This window comes from Vidua chalybeata, chromosome Z (genome assembly GCF_026979565.1).
Source record: "Vidua chalybeata isolate OUT-0048 chromosome Z, bVidCha1 merged haplotype, whole genome shotgun sequence".
Lineage (NCBI taxonomy): Eukaryota > Metazoa > Chordata > Aves > Passeriformes > Viduidae > Vidua > Vidua chalybeata.
The window spans coordinates 41,634,133-41,658,083 of NC_071570.1; the positions used below are offsets into that span (position 1 = coordinate 41,634,133).

General features: G+C 39.8%; 1 protein-coding gene across 5 annotated transcripts in view; it reads right to left on the reverse strand.

Moving 5' to 3' along the window:
• UNC13B (unc-13 homolog B) overlaps positions 1 to 23,951 on the reverse strand; it is a 206,015-nt gene that overhangs the window by 64,635 nt on the left and 117,429 nt on the right. For all 5 annotated transcript variants that reach the window (XM_053931585.1, XM_053931584.1, XM_053931583.1 and 2 more), the window contains 6 exons: positions 20,538 to 20,584; positions 16,186 to 16,264; positions 14,380 to 14,454; positions 13,497 to 13,716; positions 5,546 to 5,773; positions 5,089 to 5,230 (listed from right to left, as the gene is read on the reverse strand). In XM_053931585.1, the coding sequence (XP_053787560.1) occupies positions 5,089 to 5,230; positions 5,546 to 5,773; positions 13,497 to 13,716; positions 14,380 to 14,454; positions 16,186 to 16,264; positions 20,538 to 20,584 (791 nt within the window). The remainder of the gene's footprint in view (positions 1 to 5,088; positions 5,231 to 5,545; positions 5,774 to 13,496; positions 13,717 to 14,379; positions 14,455 to 16,185; positions 16,265 to 20,537; positions 20,585 to 23,951) is intronic.

Sequence of the window (23,951 nt, forward strand, 5' to 3'; positions counted from 1 at the left end):
TAGGTTTTTTTTTTTTGTTTGTTTGTTTTTTGTTGGTTTTTTTTTGGGTGTTTTTTTGGTTTTTTTTAATTGAACAGAAAATATTTATGGTTCAAGGAGTCTAGTGAATGTCTGTGTGTTTGTATTCTGTGAGCAGTTTCCTTCCTGCTGACACAGTTCTAAAGAAGGGCCTGTCAAGTTCCACAGTCCAGTGCAGGGGACATTTCATACAATGGTATAGAAAGAGAAAGAAAGAAAGTGCAGAGCACTTTCACAAGAACAGACAGGGAAAGTAAAAGACCAGAGGAAGCAACAGCATTTTGCAGATTGTAATGTAGGTCAGTCAAGCCCAGAATGAAGTAGGTTTTTTTTTTTTGTTTGTTTGTTTTTTGTTGGTTTTTTTTGGGGTGTTTTTTGGTTTTTTTTAATTGAACAGAAAATATTTATGGTTCAAGGAGTCTAGTGAATGTCTGTGTGTTTGTATTCTGTGAGCAGTTTCCTTCCTGCTGACACAGTTCTAAAGAAGGGCCTGTCAAGTTCCACAGTCCAGTGCAGGGGACATTTCATACAATGGTATAGAAAGAGAAAGAAAGAAAGTGCAGAGCTGCTTACAGAAATAATGCGTGAGAGTACCGGAGGTGGGAAAATGCAAAGGAGAGAACAGATCAGCAAGATTTTAGGACCTGTGATCATTTGAAGAGTACAGTTCTGCTTCTGAGGAGCAAAGCCTAAAAAAAGGTAGTGATTTTTTGGAAAATGAGAAAGGAAGGAGTAGCTGTAGCAACCAGTATGTGAAAGCCCAGTAAAAAGTTGCAACAACAAACAGAGGAGGAGAAGAAAACAAGTTGTTTTGGGAAATGCTAAAGCTGAAAAAGCAGGAGGATTCGAATGTAGTTCAAAGGGAAGTGTCAAAACATTGCAGGGTCCAATTGGCAGCTCAGCTCTGGCCAACTGCAGCGAGAATGGAAGGCAAAAAACTTCTAACAAGAGGCTCATTTTAAAATTATGACAAGACTCCTCTTTTAGGGAGAAAAAAGGACAGTGGAGAAAACACCTAAGGCAAAATCAAAGTGGAAAGAGAATGAAGGAAAATCCTCAGTACTTTTTAAGTTAAGCATGACAGCACAATAATATGCCCTGAAAGCCCGTTGTTGCTAAGAACAAAGAAATTAATTTTCACTTCTTACTAGCATGAACCTCTTTTCTTAGGAGAACAAGTACAATCATTTGCTGTTACCCAATGTTACAACACCAACTGACTAATTAATGATGCAGCTCTTCTAAGTACAAAGAGCAGATAAAGTGATTCTGCATTTTACATCACTAGGTACATTAACTCAGCTTTCCAACTGGTGCTTGCCACGAGGCATCAGGTCTGCATTCAGATTTAAGTCTAATCTTGGTAACTGAGCAGGGAAACAAGTGAGATTTTACTAGAGTGTCAGTTTCAGGATCTGCAGTACCTGGACATTAATGAAAGCGAGACAAACTGGATAGCCTCTGCCACACAGTGAAGGGAGTCTGAGGGGGGAAAATAAACATGCCTCTTGCAACCTGTTCAGAGACAATGTAATCTGTTCCAGGCAATGGCTTCACACCCACCATTCAAAGCTTCACACACAGCTGTACTCAGATCATACAACCTCAAGGGGATATTACTGTAAAATGAACAAGTAATTTTGCATCTACACCAGAAAGAACAGTAACATTTAGTGCTCACAGTCTTTAAAAACTATGGCATTCCCTGAACAAAAGGTATGGACAAGCAGCCTCCAAACAACCCCAAAGCTCTCCCTTTAAAACTGAAACTGCCCTTTGGCCAGCTTTATCCTTCTGAGCGCTGTCTCCTATTGTAACCCATGCAAAATGATGCTCAGCTTCAGCCTTTACAGAAAAAAAAAAAAGATTCCAGGAACCCTGTAATTTCCAGACAGTCTAAAACATGTCTAAATGGGGAATTACTGTCTTGTTTAATTGCACTGAATATGGCAAAAAATAGCTTCCTTCTAATATTACTGGACTGCTTCCTAAGGAAACAAGAGTTATGCAGACTTGTTATGAAAGCTTCTATGTTCCAACAGGTTTTGTGAAAAACTCCAGCTAGATGGAGAAGAAAAACCCATACCAGCTGCTGTCCCTGGAAAGCCTGCAGCCAGCTGGCTCTCATGGACCAACCACGACAGACAACTCAGAATCCCTGCTGCCTTCTGTCCAGCCAGAGCTAAGGCCAAGGGAAGGGAGCTGAGGGCATGGGGAGAAAAGTACACAGCGAATGGAGGAGGACATCTATAAGCCTGCTTATCACAACTAGAGGAAAGAAATTAGGATTTACTGCAGGAGGGAAGGGGATGTAAATCCAAGGGAAGCAGGGTTTCCTGAGTGCATGTTCATAGAACATTATGCTACAGCAGTGGCTGGAGTCCCCTACCAAGCTTTCTGCTGCCAAGCACCACATATGCAGAGTTTGCATCAAGCCTGCAACACTTTGAACAGAGCAGAAAAATCAACACCTTATGTTTTCAAAGACCTTCAAATGCTGATGAAATACACAAAAACCTCTCCATAACAACCTATTTCCTAAAGCTATAGATGTAAATATACAAAGAGCTAATTTTCAGACAGAAACAGCCTACAAATCGCTTGCTCAGGCAACATGAATACACTGCGAGAACTGGTGATTAATCAAAGCAGATGCCTACAGTTACACGGGCTAGTAATGACCTACAAAGCACTTATAATGGAAACCCAAAGCTTTTTCAACTTTGCCTTTTCTAAAATATGATTCTAAATCTGGACTTTAGAATTGGGTCAAACCTACCACATTATTTTTTTTTCTTAAAATACAAAGAAAACAAACAAAGCCATTTTTAGGGAGAAATATTTAAGTGTATATACTTTTCTATCAATCACTGTAAATAAGTACAAACCCCTCCTATTTAAAATACCAGAGACAAAAAATTTCAAACCTATTTAAGCTGCTTTTAATAAACTTTATAGAGCTTGTAGAAAGAATTGCATCACTCATTTGTACAATGTGTGCCTTCATTCATGCCATGGTTATAATAACAGTGTGATAATTCTAATGACTCATGCCCACAGATTTCTGGCTCTACATTCAGCCTTTGAAAACACACTGGAATTGTGATCACATGGAAGGCACTAGGCACCTAATGAACATCAGCTACAAACAAGCCCACCAAGCCAGCACTGCTGACACACACATTAGTAACTGACCTCTCTACTTATACATCTTGCTCCTTTTTAATTGTTTAACCATTTTGAACATCAAAGCTTTCATATGTCTACTGCAAGGCTTTCAGTAACTACCAGCACACCTTGCTCTCACTACAAGAAATTAACCTCATTTCAAAAATCAAAGACATCTCCCCATCCAACCCTTTAAAATTTGACAATCTATTGACTGACCTGACAATCTCGCCTAAAAAAGCCTTGTATGTAATGGGTATTTTGGGCCTGAATGTGTTGATTTAAATTTCCATTTGATTATGGGTTAGGAAATTTTAGAACCTAAAGAGCTGTAAGCTGCAAAAAGATCCATAAGTGCAAAATAGAAACAGGGATGTGTAGAAAACCAGTGCTGCACACGCTTCTAAAAGACTCTCTCTTCATCCGGCAGAAGGTGAGCTTTGACATCTACTAATGTCAAAATGAAACAACACACTGATTGCAGTACTGAATGCTCTCCAGCCATCAGTGTGGAAACTGTACTCATTCCCTTCATCTCCTCCAGCTTTTCCAAGGTAAGGAAGGCAACCACCAGAGGCAAGACAGAAAGCAGCATCAACTTTAATGCCCAAGAGCATGTTATCTGCTGAATCACAGACATGGCGACTAAATCTAAAGAGTGTCACCGTTAAAACAGTGACATTTATCACACTCTGCTATCTATCTTTAAACTGAGTATTTGCTGAAGCTCCTAAAATTAGAAGGGAGCACACTGCAAATACCATGGTAACTACTTGGCATGGTAAATCAAGGTCCTTAAGGCTCCTACACAGACTTGCTGCTATTGAGACTAGAGTTATCCAAATAGCACCTAAGCATTCTTACTACTTACCAAGCAGAAATGTTACCTTGGATTAAAATAAGAATAAAGTCAGGGGCTTACTCACTCAAAATAGCAGTAGATTTTTCTGACATTAATGAGCAGCTCAAAATTGCTTAAAAATAATTTTGTTTCTACTGTACATTGTAAAGACAAAGCTGTACTCATATGAAACTGAATTTAAAATGCCAACAAATTGCCTTTACAGAGAGAGCTCCCCCACAAGCAGTTAAGGAAAGAACAGGGAGGAAAAGAAAGGAAGGAGAGAGATGGTACAATGGAAGACCTTACACATTAAAAGAAATAAAGATTGTCAATGTTGAATGAGATCACCCAGAATCTTCAGAAAACAGTTGTTGGATTTCATGTCTCCATTTTGGTTTTTAGCATCTTCAATGACAAATTGAGGGTACAGATTACTTATTCAATAAAAGAAGGATGGAACAATGTTATCTAAGGAATTGTGCCTCCAGACTTTGCTTTCAATTCAGACCTCAATACACTGGTCGTCTTGGAAGCTCTCTCTCACAACAATAACTCCTTTGAGTTATTGTTAAATTGATTTTCCAAAACTGAAAGAAGAGGCTGCTGGTGTCACAGGCAACTGAAAACTAATTACCTTTAAATTTGGTTGCCAAACACCAGTAGCAGATCCCAGAAATAGGTCACAGAAGTTTCCTTAGTCTTTTACATGAATTTTACTCTCATATTACAAGGATTTTTTTTTTTTTTTTAGCCAGGAACAATAGCTGCTGATTTACATATTTTCTTTTCCCTTTAGCATTCTCTCGGAACATCGGTATAGAACTGTTCATAAAGCAGACACCTTGTATACACAAGGAAGACAGATGGGATAAATAGGTGTGCACTACATACATTGTTAAAGATGTCAACCCTCCACACACACAATGCTGAGCAAAAATAGAACCATCCTAGATTACAGGTGATGTGGGAATGCATCCAGAGAGAGAAGACACAGCTGTCAAAGCACAGATCATACAAACAGGTGACAAGGGGCTGAGAGTCCCTGTCAGAGCACTTACAAGTAAAACTTTTCTTCCCATACAGGGTTCAGATTGCCAAAGATTGTTTTTGTCCTCTTCTTCGTTTTACCCACTTGAACAGTTACATATGGATCACTGGACCCCGTCTTGTCTTTGGCCTGCAGACCCTGAGCACACACCACTGAAAGAAAAACAGAAGGCTTACCAACACCCTGCAACAAGACAATATATTCAACCACCAGGTGAAGCAGCAGCTCAAAATGGCCAGAGAAACAGGAATATCCTTCATAAGAGCATTTCTTAAGAGCCTCAGAGAGCAATTCTGATGAGCCTCAGCTCATGGTGCACTACAGCAATAGGGGTATCTGCACCTGATACCTGTATGTGCATTCAGCAGAAAGACACAGAGGTCAGAGAAGCCCTTCCTCTATGGTTTAATTTTACACCAACTCTCTTACTTGAGGCTCACCAAGAGACCCATGACTATCCCACTCACCAGTGATTGTGATCTTTGCTGACCATTTTGAGGTACCATCAAGTACACTCTGTTTCACTGTCTTCATCTGCTGAGCATGTGTCATTTTGCTCTCACAAAACACATCTCTGATCAAGTCGAAGATCTCAGGCTTGTTCCGCTCCCGGATTTTCATGCGATCCTTCATGGCCATGATGAAATTCTGGGTCCGGTCTTCAGCTCCATGCTTTGAGCTCTTCTCCGCTGCTCCTGTGTGCCAGAAAATACACAATGCTCATCAGGAACAAACACACACAAAATCATGTCACACTGAATCTGGACAGGGGGATCAAAGCTGAAAATTAGCCTTCAGATGATGGCTCCTGATACTGATCTTCACACTCTGTTCCCCCTGTTCCAATATGCACAGAGAACTTGGACCATTTGGAGGCAGAGGGGGTAGTTCCTCTATAATCTGGGTTATTTGCCTTCCTAACAACAGGTTAATTTAATATCCTTACAGCTGAGGAACACCCAGGAATGATGTTCTTAAATTAACAGCATGCCCTCTGCTCTCATCACCTTGCTATGAACAAATAAATCCATGCTTAGGCAAGTGCTAAGAGGAGGATATAGGACCTCCATTACAAATAGTCCCTATGAGCTTGTCTCAGTGCTGCACTTCAGCACCACAGAAGAGAAGCTCAGATGGATCCAAACTGTCAGCATTTTCTACCCATGTATGTCACAAAGCTCCTTGCTGAGCTCAGAGTCACTGCAAATCCATGTCTCCTGCTGCCTGGAACCCTGTTTGGATCAGGCACCAAGCTAGAAAAACACAAAGTGCCTCTCTGGATGCCATTCTATTTTATCAGCTCACACAGAGACAACTGAAATAATCCACTTCTAGAACTGCATAGGTATATTAACTACAACGAATACCTGTATTTGTATTTGTTGATAGCAAACTCAACAGTTCAAAACCTGGGCCATTATAAGCATCTAGTGCTACCACAGTGTCCAGCAGCTGGAAATACAAGAGCCAGGCACAGAGTCTATAACTGCACAGGTAGTCAACTCCATCTGACAAAAGAGAAGCCTCTGGTTGCTTGCATACCTCTTAAAAAATTAAAAGTTCACATAATTATGAAATAAGACTACTCCCACCACCAAATACTTCCTACTCAATTCTGACAGTTATTTCTACTGTCAAAATTTAGAAATTGACTACTGTGTCAGATGTGAGACATGCATCAATAAAAGCACCAATGTGAGCTAACAGGGCAGGTAACTCAGGTGTGAAATGGAAAGCAGGAACTCAGGATTGCACACAGTCTCTCTATACACTGTCTGCAGCAATTTCAAATTATGATCTTAAGTCAGATTAAGTTAAACCAGTACAAAAGTCCTGTGAACACATTCAATCATAACCTTTCTGTTTAATGTAATATACTTTTGTTTGTTTTTCTTCTCCAGGATAGTTTAATTAATGTAAGCTTAGTCCTAGGAAAAATGTCCTCATTCAGGTATTCACCAAATATTAAATTACCTTAAAAATATGTATTAAAGCAGGTGCAAGGTGTGTGCAAAGGGAGTCATCAATCCACAAAGATACATAAAACTGTTTTATTCCAGAAGTGAGCAAATATGTTATCTGAAGTACCCTTGCTATAAGGAACTACAGTTTTGCATATGAAACTGTTTCAGCAGGTAGCGACTAAATATGAAGAAAGTCCTATGAACACATACACACACATACACAGAGGAGCCCAGCAGTACATAACCAAACAGAATAAAACCAGTTTCAGTTTGCAACAGACTGTAACCCTGAAGTGTCAGAAATTCATTAAGAACACTGCAAACCAAAGCATGTTATTAAGGACCTGGGTGTGAAACAAGCCGTAATTTTACATTACCTGAGTACTTTTTCATTTTCCTTGCTAGAGGGCTTGATGTTCAGTATTTAATTTAGTACAATAAAAAGTATATGCCCCAGAGTTTCCTGTTGTTGGCTTAAGATGAAATGAAATCAAAAATACTGAAATTAATTACCCAGCCCCTGCTGTTTCTACTCACTGGTGATGCACCTAACATTTATTAAAGGAATATGAAACTGAAATGATACCAGGGGCTATGCTTTGAACTTCAGATAAAAAGTGCTATTCAGCTGTAACAGAACTAGGTCTCCTGAGGATGGAGATGGACTCTACGCTTTAGATGCAGAACTACAGAAAATTACTGGGAAATTGGGAAAGGCCAAACTGAACAATTTGCCTTTCTTAGCTGGAATTTTGAGATCTGTCATGATCCAAACAAATCAACTCTGCCCTGACCTTTCTGACTTCAAGGAAATTAAGAACCAACTAAAACTAGCCTTATAGCATTGCAGGAGCATCAAATGAGGCCTTATAATGCAAGTTTGGACAAATGGAGGAATTCTAATTAAAAACATGTTTAACATCCCCACAACCTCCAGAGACATTGCACAGTGGATTTATCCCTCTGCAATCCTAGCAGCAGTCCAGGGCACCCAGGATTGCGGGATGTTCAAGCCATAACACACAGACTCCTACACCCCTCTAGTCACGGTCCAAGACTTGGCTCTGCTTTGTGACTCCAGAGAAAACCCCCCACCTCCACCCACACTGCTTCCCCACTATACCTAGATAATTTGCCCAGGCAGCTTCATTATTCCTTCAGGTCTCTCTCTGCCTGTAGAGACTGTACCTGAATTGCAGGGCAAAAGCCTGAATCAGACAGACACCTAATTTAACAAAGAGACAAACAAAGAACAGAATGTATATTCTGCTGTCTCAACAACACACTCTTTCTTAATTTTCACACCTGCTTCTTGGTACAAAACCAAGAGGGCTTCTAAACCAGCCATTGGGGGACTAATTAACTATGATGTATGTGTTTTAAATACAAAACATGTCACTGTACTGAATGGCAGAGTGTGCTTTTCCTGCTCTTGGACTGAGATTGTTTCTTCAAGCTGCAAAGACATTTTTGGTCCATGGATCAGCTTTTTAAATTCTGTGAATGGCAACAGAAAGGCATTGGAATATACAAGTAATGTGTACAGGTTCTGGGCTTTCCTTCTTCTTCTCTAGGACAGAATGATCAGTCAATTTATGACTGGAAACAGAAAGCAAATGTATCTATATTGGGAATTGTATTGCTACAGCTATTAGTAAACCACCAGTGCTGATATTTTATGCTTTAAGAAGAATTAAAGAAAGCAACACTGTCAGGACAGAAGGCAGCTGTTCAGTAGGCAGATAATGCTTAGAAATTATATATTCTTGAAACTTAAAATAGATATTCAAGTTTCAAATAAAGGCATCCTTCTTCCTTCTGTACAAATATTTTCCTACATAGGACTCTGGGAGCAAACAACTGTTCATCACCATGGTGTCTAACCACCACTCAACTCAGAAGCCAAGATGATTAGCACATGACTTAATTTGTCTGACTAACCCCCCCCTCTCACTGACTTGGTCTTGGAACTGCAGCCTCTGAATTCAGAGTACAACACACACAAGTTTCTCATCCAAAAAGCAACAATCACACCTGCCTCACAGTCCTGAGTCAAAATGCATCAAGCGAAAAAGCTAACCCTGAACTGTACAGGCCTCTTGCCAGGCTCTTGCTCACATAAAGTCCTTCCCTTCCACGCTCTTGGTAATTACTTCTCTTCATTTGTTCCTTGGTCTCCTATTCGTCCAGTCCAGGATTTACTCCTTCTTTGATACCAGAATTGCCCAACCCATTGTAATTCAGTTAGTAGTACACCGATGCTCAAGGCAAGAGATAAAAGCTCAGTTTCCAAAAGCTGTGCATGCCCTGAGCATGTTAAAGAACATTCCTCTATCCACTCTTAGTCAAGTAAGAAAGAAAAAGTACCCATTCAGAAGAGACTTCTATTACTTCCAAGAAAAGCAGATGGCTAAAAAAAAAAGCACTGTCCCTTGAGCAGGTATTTATGAGGTTATGATAAAAAAGGTAAGTGCCCTATCATCAGAATAAGAACTCCTAAGCACCTACAACACTATGAATGAGGAGGCTGCAGTACACATACTACAACTGATTCCAGGTTATTGCACTTTAGACACCACCAGTTCATGGAATAGCCCTGCTGAAGCAGTCTGAAAATGGGGTTTGATTCAAATTGTAACAAAGCATTGCTGAATTTTTCACCAGTGCAGTCCCATACTGATGATAAATTTGTGGAGTGTATCAGATAATAAGTTTCTTAAAAACATAGAGACAAAGAAAAATACCCTCAGAAGAGAGAATCAAACTTAATTCTACAAGACTTGGAAAATTACTTTCCCCAGAAAGGTATGAAGGATGGAAAATGGATAAACAGCACATTCTAAATCTAAGGAATAAAACCCCAGGTGTCTACCCAAAATTTTAAGGCATAAAGAATGGAAAAGTATTTGTGACCATCCTGAACATTCATTTTACTCCAATGCAACATTTTCTGGAAGACTTACACAGATTGAAGTGAATATATATCCTAAGGCACTAAGGTATAATCAATAGAATTGCATTTGTTACCAGTGTGAAAATTCATTTTACTCCACTGTAACATTTTCTGGAAGCCCTAAATAGACATAAGTGAAGATATGTCCTGAGAATGTTTTGGGTTTTTTGCCAACAGCAACAATAAAGCTTTTGTTAGGAAAAAATTCCTCCTGAGTTCAGTATACAAGAAAGTTCATTCTTGAATTTATGGGATCTCTAAACTGTTGTTTGTCCCCCAGACACTCTGTTTCTCATTCCTCAAGCACAGACTATGTTCTTCAAACATACGTATAAAAAGAAATTAAACTTCCCCATTTTCCTCTGGCTTCTTGGGTTCCAGTTAGAAGAATTTTAGCATGAACACACCAGAGCAAAGAACACAGCTGCCTGAAATTGCCTTTTAATATATTTCTAGTATTGATAACAATTGTTTTCCTATTCCAGAGGCACATTCACCCCCTTCTCCAACTCCCAACACTATTCTCTGTCTTTTCTATCTTTTCATTACACAATTACCATCTCCAGCTTCCTCTACATCTCTACCCCAGCTAATGATACCTTCCACATTCACAGTGGGTAACCCTGTAGACTCCACTCACAGTTTGTCTTCCTTGATTCTGGACAGCTTACAAGTAACTCAGTAAGAAAAATTTTTGTTTGGTTGGATTTTACCTTTCTACACGCTTCAAACATTTTCAGCCTGGTGTAGTCTCAGTTGTTTCCTCTCTGTTTCTGTAACTCTGCATGATGAAGTATCCTGAGTTTACATTTTGAAAGAAAATGTGAAAACATCTGCAACCCCCTAATAAAATAACAAGTTCTTACTTAATGTTTGTCATATATGAAAAGTAATTTCCAGTTGTTTCTTCTAATCTATGAAAAAACATAGTATTGCCAACATCACATCCCACAGCCCATTGCATAAGATTATGTAATTACAACTAGAGGTAAGAAAACCTTCCCCATGGTTATTCTTCAGAGTCTCAGCTCCAGAGATTCCCAGTTCTCAGAGAGTCTGAATCACTGAAGATGTCTTCTACTTCTACCTTTCATTTTTTCACAGTAAATTTAGCCCTTTTACTCTTTGTAAACAATAAGCTTAAAAAGATCGTCTTACCCCCTGTAGCTTATTTCCCTTTTCCCCAGCATAGTGAAAGCATAAACAGGTTCAAACAAGGACTAAACCAATTCACAGAGCCACCACTGCCAGCTATGAAACAGTTATCTTCCGCCCAGAAAGGCTTTAAGATATGGGTATCTCTAAACTTAAGAGTAAGCCAGAGTCATATCAGGTGCGCTACATGTGGATCTCCTACACCTCTGCCCTGGGCTCCAAAACATCCATTTAGGAACATTCTGTTAGGGAAGACCTAGTACAGCTATTTTTTTCTTTTTTTTTTTTTTTTTGAAACAGCATGATTCCTTCCCTCCTGTCCCAGACTGCCAAGCGTCTTTTTTGAAAGATTAAGAATCTTGTATCATCCTCTCTCAAGACATTCTCATATTTCTCCCATTACTACTGAACTCTCTCCAGTATCCATTCCCATCTGCAGTCTCTCTTCTTGAACGTGGATAGCCACAACCCTCATCTGCAGGAACATACCTCCTCTTAGTCATTAGCTATTTCTTTAATACAGAGGTTTTTTCCCTGCTGTTTTCAACTTCAGGACCGCTGTTCTGTACAACAGCTTTGTGCCTGCTTCCTCTCCGCTGCTGGTGCAAACCTAATCCTCCTCTGTTCTCCGCAGATTTCTCCCTGAGAGATCACAATTCCCTTGCAACATTACAGCATCATGGGTATGCATCTGAATCAAGCCTGGATGCCTTGAGCTTTTCACCTCAAATACTGAAAACTACCAGTTAGCAGGTGAACTCCAGAAATAAAAACGTTATTCTCAGGAATTGATCCTGTGCATCAGACTGTGACAGAAAACTGAGCTACAACCAAACTACATTCTCCTGGACCAAATGCAATACCACAGCTCTTTGCTTAGTCACAGGAAGGTCTCAACAAAGCCTAAGTACCAACGATGGAACCATTCAAATGCTAAACTCACTTCCCAGCCCCCAAAGACCACTAAGCAACTGGGGGACAGAGGTGTTGGGCCAGGATCAGATGTATCTTACAAATAAACCATTGCAAATAGCCCTAGACTTAACTATGACAAATTTAAGACTTTGCACACATCAAAAATACAAATATAAACAACATCCCTTCAGGTGTTTTAAGAAGAGTTATAAGAAAAAACAAATTACCTATGATTCTCTGGTATCCCTTGTTGAATCACTCAAGTCTGGCTTTCCCAAACAGCCTAAGGCAGACACAAGGTCTGACTTTTTATATTCATAGAACTGCTGACAAGAATTTGCAGTAAGTCCCTTCATACTTGACAAACTTTCCTGATTCCTTAGACTTAGTCCATCAAGCTACAGTGACAAGAAGGGTGAATAAAAAGAGCCACACCTTCCTAATCAACATTTAACACACATGGAAGAAATTTCTATTCTATTTAGACTGAGATATTTTGCTCTCAAGCAGGAACATAAATTTCAGACTGAGTTAAGAAATGGTATTTCAAGCAAATAAGAACAACTGGACCAAGGCAGATGCCTAAATGAATACCTTTTCTCTTCCCCCTCCACTTCATCAAATTCCTTTTAAACTTCTCCACTGTTTGTGTAAGGTGTCATTTATTCTGCAAGGTTACAGAGCTCCTTGAAGAGATGACTTAGGTTTTTACTTAGTTTTTTACACCAACAAAATAATCAGAAATTCTAGCAGGAAGATTAAATACTGCCCATATACTCAAACAACACCTTTGTATCTGACTCATCATTTCTGTTAACTCAGCCCTAGGTCTCTAAAGTGGTTCAGCCAAACAGGCCTACTGTTGAAAAGACAAAATGCCTTCCCAGGCTGCTGTTGGTACAGATAACCCAAGCCAAGTCCAGGAACTCTATACCCTAAGCAGGAGTCCAGTGCTGCTCTAAAAAGCTTAAAACAGTGGCACAGACTGATGGTTGGAACAAGCAACCTGACTGCAATACCAGGGCAGGGGGGATAGAACAAATGTGAGAATATTCAGCCTCATAACCTATTCATCCAATCCATACTTCAATGCAGGATATGCTAGCAAATACACAACCTGAGCTGACACAAACAGAGCAAACAAAACAAAAAACCAAACCAGCAAACAAAAAATAGCCAAAACCAACAAACAGACATGAAAGAGTAAAAAATTAAGCCTTCTTTTAAAGGACATCAAGCGCAATGCTGCGAAGTTTTTCTGCATCAGTGGAGCTGTCTGTGCCACTAGGAAGTAGGTTTAGCCCAATGGCACCTTTTCAGAAAACACTTTAATCACTGCAGCTTCACTGATCCCTGAGATATCAGCAGTACATTTAGGACAGCTCTGGCAACCATTTCTGGAACAGCCACACTCCAGTGGCCACTACTCACTCTGCAGGCAGTCAGCATTGAGCAGGTCTTGGCACTTCTCATGGCACTTGACCCCGCATTCCCCACAGCGCATTCCCTGCCGCGCGATGCCCCACAGCAGGCCCTCACACTCGTAGCAGTAGGTAGGAGTTGTGGCTGTCCACACCTCGAAGTTGTGTGGGGTTGTACAAGAGATGGGGTAAATTAAGGCTTGCAAGGTCTTCTTATAGACATGAGATTTCTGAAAGGCAAAAGCACATGTAAACCAATATCCAGGGAGGTGACTAAGCCTATTTTTGCTGGTTAATGCAAGAGTTTTACAGGAAAAGGTATGGCCAGTGCTATAAAGCTACATATTTGACGTAGACAAATGCATCAAATTTTTACATGCAGTGTCAGAGGACAACTCTCGCCTTCCAAAAATGTCTCCCCAGGCATTAAAAAAACTGGAAGACAACAATTAATGTTTGTGGATGAGAAATATCTTGAATTAAGCAAGTTTCACACACTGTCCATTATGGCAGATAGCACACAAGAAAATGGTAAGATTACTGAGATCAAGACAACACCATGATGATAAGATTACTGAGATCAAGATAACACCATCAAGGCAGATGATGTCTCTTGTGGTGTCCTATGCAGGACCAGGAGCTGAACTCAATGATCCTGATGGGTGCCTGTCCAACTCAGCATATTTTGTGATTCTATGTTTCTACATTTTTCAGGATTATATTGATACATTAAATATTACTTTTACATGTTTAGTTTCTTTGACCAAATTATACAGGAAGCTTTGCATCTATATTTCTAGACATCTGTGAAGCTGGCTCTGAATCTCAGACAGACAAATCCCTTTAATTTGCTTAGTAAAAATTAAGAGAAGTCAAACAGCCCTCCCACTTACCAGCTCTTCATCTTTGAGAGATGTTCTAGTAGCCATTGCTGAGGTAATTCCGGCTTTTCGGGACTGAACCAGTGACTAGGAAAGAAGAAACTTTGTTATTCACCACCAACATTTACAAGTGCAATGGCATTACAGGCCCAGAGATGTTAGCGAGGGGACTCTGTCATGCCAGACACCAAACCAGCAATCTACTGCATTTAAGTTGGTTCCTCTCATCTCAGAGGAGTCAAATGTATACTCTGAAAGTTCCTGAACTTGTTTCCATCTGTCCATAATCAGTCTCACACTAGTAATTTCTATTTGTTTCTCTGCAAGAATTGTCAATGAAACCTGGGTTCCCATCTCCACTTTTACATTCTGGTAATAACAGTAGCCCTTCTACTGTCTGTAGTCACTACAACAGACTCACTTTTGTGTATCTAACTTCACTCATATCCAAAGGGAGATTATTTCACCAGCTTTACAAAACATACAACACCCCAAAATGTGACAGTAAGGAGGTTGCAAGTAATAAGGATAAAAGAAAGGGGAGCGAATTGGGAGCAGAGGTTTGAATGTGACGGTGTATCACATTCATCAGCCATCACTGAACACAATGAACTGCATTTTCCCCTCGTAGAACAGCCTTTCACATCACACTAACACTGCTTTGCAGCTGTGGACAGCAGAGGGCACTGTCTTTGCAGCACCTCACAGTGGCATACAAGGGATTTCTACAGCCACTCCAGTAACATGAAGGCAGAGAAGGATACTTAAAGACAGCAGCATTTGCTTTGAAATCATCCAACTCAGTATCCAATCATCCAAAATCAGTTTTGCACCACTTATATTCTGCTTTATGCTGTTTCAAGAGAAACTGAAAAAGTTCATTCCAACAGTGATGGAGCACGACAGAGTGCTGGATATGTGTTCACTGTAATAAGGCAGGTTCAAAACAAAAAGTAAAGAAGTAGAAGGGGAAATAATATAAAGTAAGGGTTTTTTTTCTGGTAAAGACTTGATGGATAGTCTTCACCTCCACTTACCATGGCCTGTGAAGAGAGAGAATGAATGCATTCAAGGGAAGTAACACAAGTTAATGCCATTATTGCAACAATTTAAGACACAAGCAGTTAGCTAGACACATACCAAGCTGCCCATGTATAAGCTGGCAGACAAAATTGTATGCATCTTTTCACATCAATTACAGGATATAGAAACTTTGGTCTTTCAGCTGTTACAGCATTTCTCTCAAGTATGAAATTGCTACGTGTACTGAATACAACCAACAGAAAACCATTTGTCCTGCAGAAGCCTTATTTCACCATATCATACAAGCATATGAAAGTTGTCCTTATTACTCACTTGGTTCTCATGCTTCCTCAGTGCAGAAATCTACTGTCAATATTGCAAGTAGCTTTTAAAATCCAACCACATATGCTCGTTTATCTATCCTTTAAAATTCCAGCCTTCTGGTAAGCTGCCACACCTCACACGGACATTGTAACTTTCCCTAAGGTATGTGATTTTTAGCAAAACCTTTTAAAATTATGCAGGCCTGAAAATAATCAAATATTTTGTGTAAAACAGAAAGGATAAAAACATGAAAAATACACTAATTCTGTGAAATGAATGAAATTGTCTACAAAACCATAGCTCATTCCCAATGAGATTTTTCAAGCAGTACTCCTAGTCCTTTAGCATAAGAATTAATTTAACAAAATGCTTGAGCTTCTTGAAGTGACAATGAATGTGCCCATATATCAAGAAAGTAAAGCCAGCTGTGTAAATGCTGTGTGGCAGAAGAGAAGCAAACAAATCTCTTACCAGATCACTGACAAGTGGGATTGGCTTTTTTTTGCGCAGATCAGGCATGCTATCGATGCCATAGAGACCACCTGCAGGCCTGGAAATTCAGGAGGGGAAAAAAAAAAACCCTAATTAATTCAGAGTTGAGAGGGGTGAAGAGGGGGGATGCTTTACTGGAGCAAGAAAAAACAGAAGATTATACTTAAGAAAGTGTAAAGTTAATGCTAAAAACGATTAAGTGTTTATCTTCTTCACATGCAAAAATCCACATATTCCTGCCTGGTGTTGGTGGTTAGGAGGGAGCACGTCAAAGAGGACCAGCCCTGGGGCAGGATGCTGCCATCTTCTGATTCTAGTCTAGAACACACTTAATACTGGTCCCTGAGGACCGTATAATTATTAGGAAAAAACTGACATCGGAGGAGAAAATTTATTATTTTTATTTCTATAAAAGAGACCATTTGTGGTGCTCAGCATTTCAGGCCATGCAGACCTGTACAGACAAGAGATCTGCATTTGCTGGTAGAAGTGACAATGGAGCAAAAGGGCAATTACCCCAACAACAGTCAGAGCCTGATGAAATATAACACTCTAACCTACTTCCCCCTCCCAATGACACCAGCCTGGATAATTATACCTGGATCCTTCCACTTACTGTTAACACCAAATGGATGTAACCCTGTCCTTGAAGACGGTGTATTAATCCAGCTTAAAGGCCTCCAGTAAATGCATCCATCTCTAAGGACTTTAGATAATGCTTTTTTCCTAAAGCTGGAAACTGAGCATGCACCTCTCTGCTGTAGCTTCCTTCCTACAATGAACACCCAAGCCCAGCAGGCAAAATCTGCAGCACCTCTCAGTGTCTCTCTCACCCTCCCCATCTCCAGTTTGGTCTCAGGCCTTGCTAACTTTAAGAATATGGTTTCTGAGGTCGTCTTTTTGATTACAGAGAACAAAGGATTACAAAGGAACCCTTTGCCTCTCCATCCTTAGCCATTTGTCTTCACTCCCTGCCACTCTGGCTTACACGTTTTGGTATTTGTGTGATAAACTGGCTAGCAATTTCAGCCTAGTTATTTTGTTGATTTGGTACCACATAACCAGTCAAAATGCTCTGCAGGAAAATTACAGGAAAAGGGAGTATGAGACAAACTGTTCATACAGCCATAAAAACTATCTTTCAAAACAATCTAGGAAATCAAACTACCACTACAAACTCACACATGCCGTGAAAATTGTGAGGTTGATAAATGACAAGAGGCAACCTGCAGCCACTAGAGAGCAAAGCCTACTCAAGCCCCCTTAAATACAGCCAAATGCAAACAAAACCTGAGCAGCAAAACAACCTATGCTATAGCTGAGGAATGGACAAGGATGTCACAACACAACCTAGCATGAGGCTGTGACAAAGAGGAAAACAGTCCATTACAGAAACATGTGACAGAATTGTAATAGTATAATTGACTTTTTTGATGGGGTGTAGGAGGGTGATGTGTCCAAGCCATGGCTGAGCTGAGACCTGCTGCTGGCTGAACAAGCCTGGTGGGAAGGTGAGCAGTCATATGTAACTGCAAGAGTTGTGTCAGCTCCACAGTTTACCAACAGTGCAGTTTTCCAACACTGGAAATCCTCAGAGTGAGGCCACGCTGTGTTTTTTACCAGAGGCTATCATAATTTCTGATAGATAATTCCAGAAAAACTTTTTGACCAAGTCATACTGCAAAAATCCCTTCTGACTTATTATAGAAAAATCTCACCCACATAAAGAAGTGAGAAATATGTTTATATTGCCACATTTGTCTGCTGTCCTTATGCTATAAAACCTTCCTGATACTGGTGATACTGTTTTGGAATAAAATAGGTGTCACAGAAGACTACTCAAATGATGCAAAGAATCCCAGGAGTACTTAAACCACAACACAGCATATTGATAAGCTTTGTGTCAAGGATTTGTGTAAATCCCTTGAATTATGAAAACATATATAAAATTGAAAAGGAGAGTGTATAACCTGAAAAGATGCAACAAAATGATCACAAGTAAAACTCCAGGGTTAATGCTCCTGCTAACAGTTTTTTTCCTACATGATTTCAATTTTCTTTTCTAATTTAATTGAAAGGAAACAGTGATACTTGGACATTTCCCAGGAAAGAAGAACATTAAAATTGCATACTTTATAAATTCAAGATGAGCCTATATAAATTATTGTGCTTGAGAAACATGTCTAGTTACAACTTGGTTTGTTGCAAAATACTTTTGATAGATTGAGGTTTATGAGAGAAACAGTGATAAACTGGGATGACAAACGTATTTGAAAGGTCTTGTATTTGTCACTGAAGAGAGTGTCCTAGTACCTACATAGTTACACACCCAGATGACCTGCTTTTAGCTTGTTAATATTAATAAAAACAATTCAGCAACAGTTCCTAATTTTCAAAAGTGTTGTGTTTTTAGCTACCTCAGTCCCTTTATTCAAGCACAACTGCTACCTTGCTTAATAACAGAAGAATTGACAGTACCTCAAATATGCACAGTGCAGTTTTATTTATATGTAATAGGGTTACTCTCCTCTGCAGTGGATGTAATATTTATAGCGTTATTATGGAAAGCTGTATTGAGGAGTGAAGAGCATTTCTGTATGAGAAGATAATTTGCACTAATAAATAAAAAATATAGATATGAGATACTGCACTCAGAGACGGATCCATAATATCAATTGCACCTTTTTTTTTTTTTTAAGTGATATCTCCAAAGCCAGTGATTACAGACAGGAAGCTCCTGTTGCATTATACTATAAATAAAAACTGCTTAAAGCATGTATTCATCTTTTAATACAAGTTGTATCATGCAGAAGCTTCCATTAAATCTTGACAATCTAAGCAAGCTAAGATGGTTTGCAATGACAGAGGATGACTACTTCCTTCAAAGGACACCACAGCTCTAATCTTCCCATTCAAAGAACAACTCCAAACATAATTTAATATACTTTGAGGCTAATAAGCCAAAATGTGGCTAAGGGTAGAATTAAAGGTTTACCACCTACAACCATCTTCTCTGGGAATCCCTTGCACAGGATGACTGAGTATGACAAACTTTTGTCAAAACTACATTAGCCAGACTGTTTAGCTGTATCTTGCATAGAAAAGAAAAAAATTACAGACTACAGCAAACAGTGCCTCGAATTGACAAGACATGTTTAAGTAATTCAGGACTTGTAGGTGTATCCACCTTCCAGGCTAGGAAATAATTTGATGTGCATGAGCCAATAAAACAAGTACACTGTCTCATTGTTCAAGCAGGAGAAGGTGCTGTTTTGTTTATAGTTAAAATAAATCACTGCCTCCTGCTCCTGCAAATTGCCAATTCTCCAGCAGCCCACTCACTAAGTCCCAGGTTTCCTGGGAAAAGAAGAGGGTTGCTAGGCAGCTCCAGGCATCCACAGGTGAAGATTTGTGGGAATACCAACACCACAGAACAATTACTCCAAAAGCAGAAAGCCATATAATGAAGCCTCCAATTTAACTTCATGTTTTATTAGGGAAGCTTCCTTCAGTAGAATGAGAATTAACTTAGGCATGTACTAAGCCAATGTCTGGCTGAGATTTCAGGGTGAATCTTGCTGCTGCTGACTGACAGCTCCTAATGGGTGCCCCACCATCAAACCAGATCACCCTGACCATGTACCAGGCACATAATCTGTAAAATGTGTCATTGTCTTTTTCCTGCCAGAGGACCTCAGGGAAGCTGCCATGCTGGCACCTATTACCACAGAGTGTCATGCTGCAATTACAAACAGAATTTGCCTGCTTCATTTGCTGCAAGCAGTGTGTTGTGGAGAGAATGTACAACCTGCTCACTCTCATCTGTGCAGAACAGGCATGATGATCAATGCTTTAAAAACACAAACTGCAGTCATTTCTAGAGTTAGTGCAGTTTTAACTACACAAGGAATCATTGCAAATACAGAAGACTCCCCCAAACCTATCCTCTTCTTTTAAGAGCTATTCTTTCCCCTCTGCTGCCACCAATGACCGATCCAGGAGAAAGGATTTCATGGGGACCACTCTGAGGTGCTCAGTAGCAATTATTTAATACTCCTGCCATAAGCACTTGCCATCAACACATTATAGATTATACATTGCAACTATAGCCTTGCTCTTAATGACAGGTCTCTGTGGAAGAGCTGCATATCCCACCTCCACTGCTAAACAGACTGAAATACAGCAGCAGCCTGGCCTTCAGTGAGGTTTGGCCACTTGATTATTTTATTAAAAACATCATAAATGCTATTTTTATTTTACTTGAACTGCAGAGTTCTAAAGTACACTCTAATTATAAATACAGGGATAAAAGGTCTCAAAATACCACTTACCCTCCTTTGAGCCAGGGTGGTTTTGATGGATCAGCCTCATCTTGGCCCTGAAGTGGGAGAAGGGAAAAAAAAAAAAAAACACAACATTAAATTAGTTTCCAGAAACACCAGAGAAGTGCTTTTATTGCATTCTGCAGAAAGGGTAACAGACCACACTGCATGCAGGCAAATGCATACAGAAACTCGTTCAAAAGCATCTCCAGTGACCAAGATGCCAGGGTAAGTCATACAGACAGACAGACTATGCCATTTCATTGAACAGCCAGGACTGGAATCTGAAGAGCCTATTCAGTGCAACTACTCATTCAAAATGTAGTCTTGAAGACAAACTTTTTATTTTTTTCCAACTCCAACAAGTTATTGGAGAGCTCCTGTTACTACACGTCACCACTTAACATGAATGTGGTTACAATGAAGATGTTATAAATTAAAAGCCCTTGTATGAAATGCACAAATGACAGACTAACACAAACCTCTGTGTGAACACTTGTGAGCTTTGCTTTGTGCCCAGATGGAAAGACTCTTTAGTCTCCTAAGCAGAGCGGTCCCATTACAGCTTCGCTCATTTATTTGAAAGTATTTAATTTCTAACACGCATGAAACAAGGTCCACCACCTGCAGGTCAACAGGGATCCCACAGTGTGATGGAAAACACTATAGACTGCAAATGTGGGGATTCATATTTATGAATTTAAACTATGTTTTTATGTTCATATTAAGACTACATTTATAGAGTGTTTCTCTGTGGATCTTGAGTGGACTAATTAGAAGTGGCAAGTATTTCAACATTTGCAATGTACCTGGAAGAAACAATAGGTTCTGGATAAGGGGAAAATAGCTACCCGTAACTGGAAACACCTTAGTTTCAGCTCACAGGTCGTATGTTCTCCTGCACTCCCTGAAAGAAATGCTGCTTTCACACACGGCTAAGCAGGTCACGATGCTAATAGCTAAAACTCCAACCTCAGATAATCATATCTGCCAAAAGAAAAAGGAGGCTGCAACTTGCACATAGTGAAAAAGAAAGTATTTCCAGCCATGGAACTCACAGCCTGAGAGTCAACAAAGTAAAGGAGCTTGAGTCAGGAAATAAGATCCAACTTTATGCAAGATAAAGGAACACAGCCTCAGAAGAAAGTGCTTTTTTCTTTTCCTTTTTTTTTTTTCCTAACCTGTGCTCTGTGTGAGTTGTACAACCCCATACTGTTCACAGGTGACGGGCCAAGACTCCCAAGAAGAGCTGAAATAACCAAGCAAAGGAGTTCTCTTTGAGGTAACAACTTGAACAGAAGCAGATGTCCAAACTTTGTATTTTTGAGTCCTACAAATTAGGGAATTGGCAGATTTAAAGACTACACATTAATAATGCTTGTATTTAAACAGATTTAACAGTATGATGTTATCCATAGAATGGACACGATCAGGCCTGCCGAGCAGGAAGGGGCCCAGACCCACAGTCTAGTACCATGCATATCTCCCCACAGCTGCAGCAGCACACCAGGGTCCACAAGCTTTGCTACCAAAACCCCTTAGCCTGAAATCTGCATTTTCTCCAGAGGGATCTGAACCAACTACTGGTCAAGAGAGATTTCATGAAGTAAATGCAACCAGATCCTTCTAAGCACACAGGGGAAGACATCTCTACCTTTGCATCTGAACACTTGGAAGAGCTGTGCTTAGAAAGTAACACTAAAATGGACAAAGGTTTCATACTGGACTGAGCTTGAGACTGATGGCTCAGCTGTGCTGAATGACAAAGGGTGACAAACGCAAACGTGGCAACATTGATAGCAGGAGTCATTAATAACAAAGTTTTTAATCATTTTACGTGAGAATGAAATGTGACTAATATCTGAGACATTAACAGATCACAAAACAGTGTGTTCACTGCAGACTGGAAACCAGAAGAGCATCAAGAATCTGGGAAAAAGGGGGAAGGAAAGATATAGGGAAAGCTGTTACCTAGTTAAGAAATGTCCTACAGGCAACCACCAGTCAACAGAGAACAGCCAGGAATGTGAACGTGGGGTGGGCAGAAAGTATGATCAGGAAGCAAACCTACATCATGTGCCAGATTTGTGATGTGTAAAGTAAAACTTGCCAGGAGTTCCAGATCATTTAAAAAAAATGAGCAAAAATATAATGTATTTTTCCCAAGCCTTTCAGACATGCAAATAAAAACAAAAGGCAGAGCTTCTCTAGTGTCAAGATTGAAAATGATCTGGGCATAATAGCACAAAACAAAAGAAAGAGCTTTCAGTAAGTGGCAATATTGATGCAGGGCCAAAGCAGGTGATGACTGTGTGAAAGCAGGAGTTATCACCTACTGAAATAAAGAGCTAATTTGTGGCAGGCAGCCTTCTCCCTGAGAAAATGCCAAGAGAACCAGCACCTGACAGCCATCCAAAGAGGGCTGATGCCTTGAGACTATAGAAGAGCCAATGCAGTACTCACAGTTAAAGTGTGTATGTGTGGAGTAGGGAAATGTGATCCAGATTAGTGTAGGACCATTACTGGCTTCAAAAGCTTGAAAGGGTTCTGAGCAAACATGAAGGAAAGAATTAAGATGGAGGCTATTGAAAAACAGGAAAAAATATAACATAGGCGCAACCAAATTTGCCCCTGGTTTTGTTTCACAAAACAAGTATCTTTCTCTAACCATAAAATGAATGATGAACTGAATTTTCATTTCAAAAAAAACCCTTTTGATGCAGTGCCATGTGACATTAATATTAAGACCGGGTAAGCTGAGGAGGAGGAAGGAGCTTTCAGGTGGATAAACAAGCAACTGTAACTGAGTCAGCCATAGACAACACAAAAAGGAAGCCAGTGGGAGCAAGTAGGATCTGCTGATAAAATCTGGAAATGACAAACCCAGAATTATTGACACTGAACTCATAGGTCCAGTAGAAAGAACTGACAGCGGTAAATACTGCAACAATGAGGATCAAACATGGGAAAAATGGCAAGGTCAAAGCCCCAAAGGCTGCCATGAATTTGACTGCATACAAGGTGTTCCAAGTGGAGAAAAGCATGAAACAATGGATTTGAATTCTAGTCATCACACTGACTATAAGCCTCTATGATACAGCCAGGCAGGAAGAGAACATAATCCATAGAGTAAGTCCAATGAAATGTCTCCACAAAGGTAAAAGCATAAATACTTTTGTACTATGTTGGCATGATTCCTTCAGAAAAGCATATGAATTTTTTTTATTTTGCATCAAAGTAAAAAATAATCACAAAGGAAAATGGCAAAAGCAGCCGAGTATGTAAATCCTGTAAGATGAACAAAACATCTTGCTTACTCTAGCAGAAAGAACCTTTTCCTGTGTTTGTTCAACAGGCAGGTGAATGGGAGAAGAACTACAGCTAAACAGAGGATGAAAATTCAAAGCTGTGTCACAATGACAG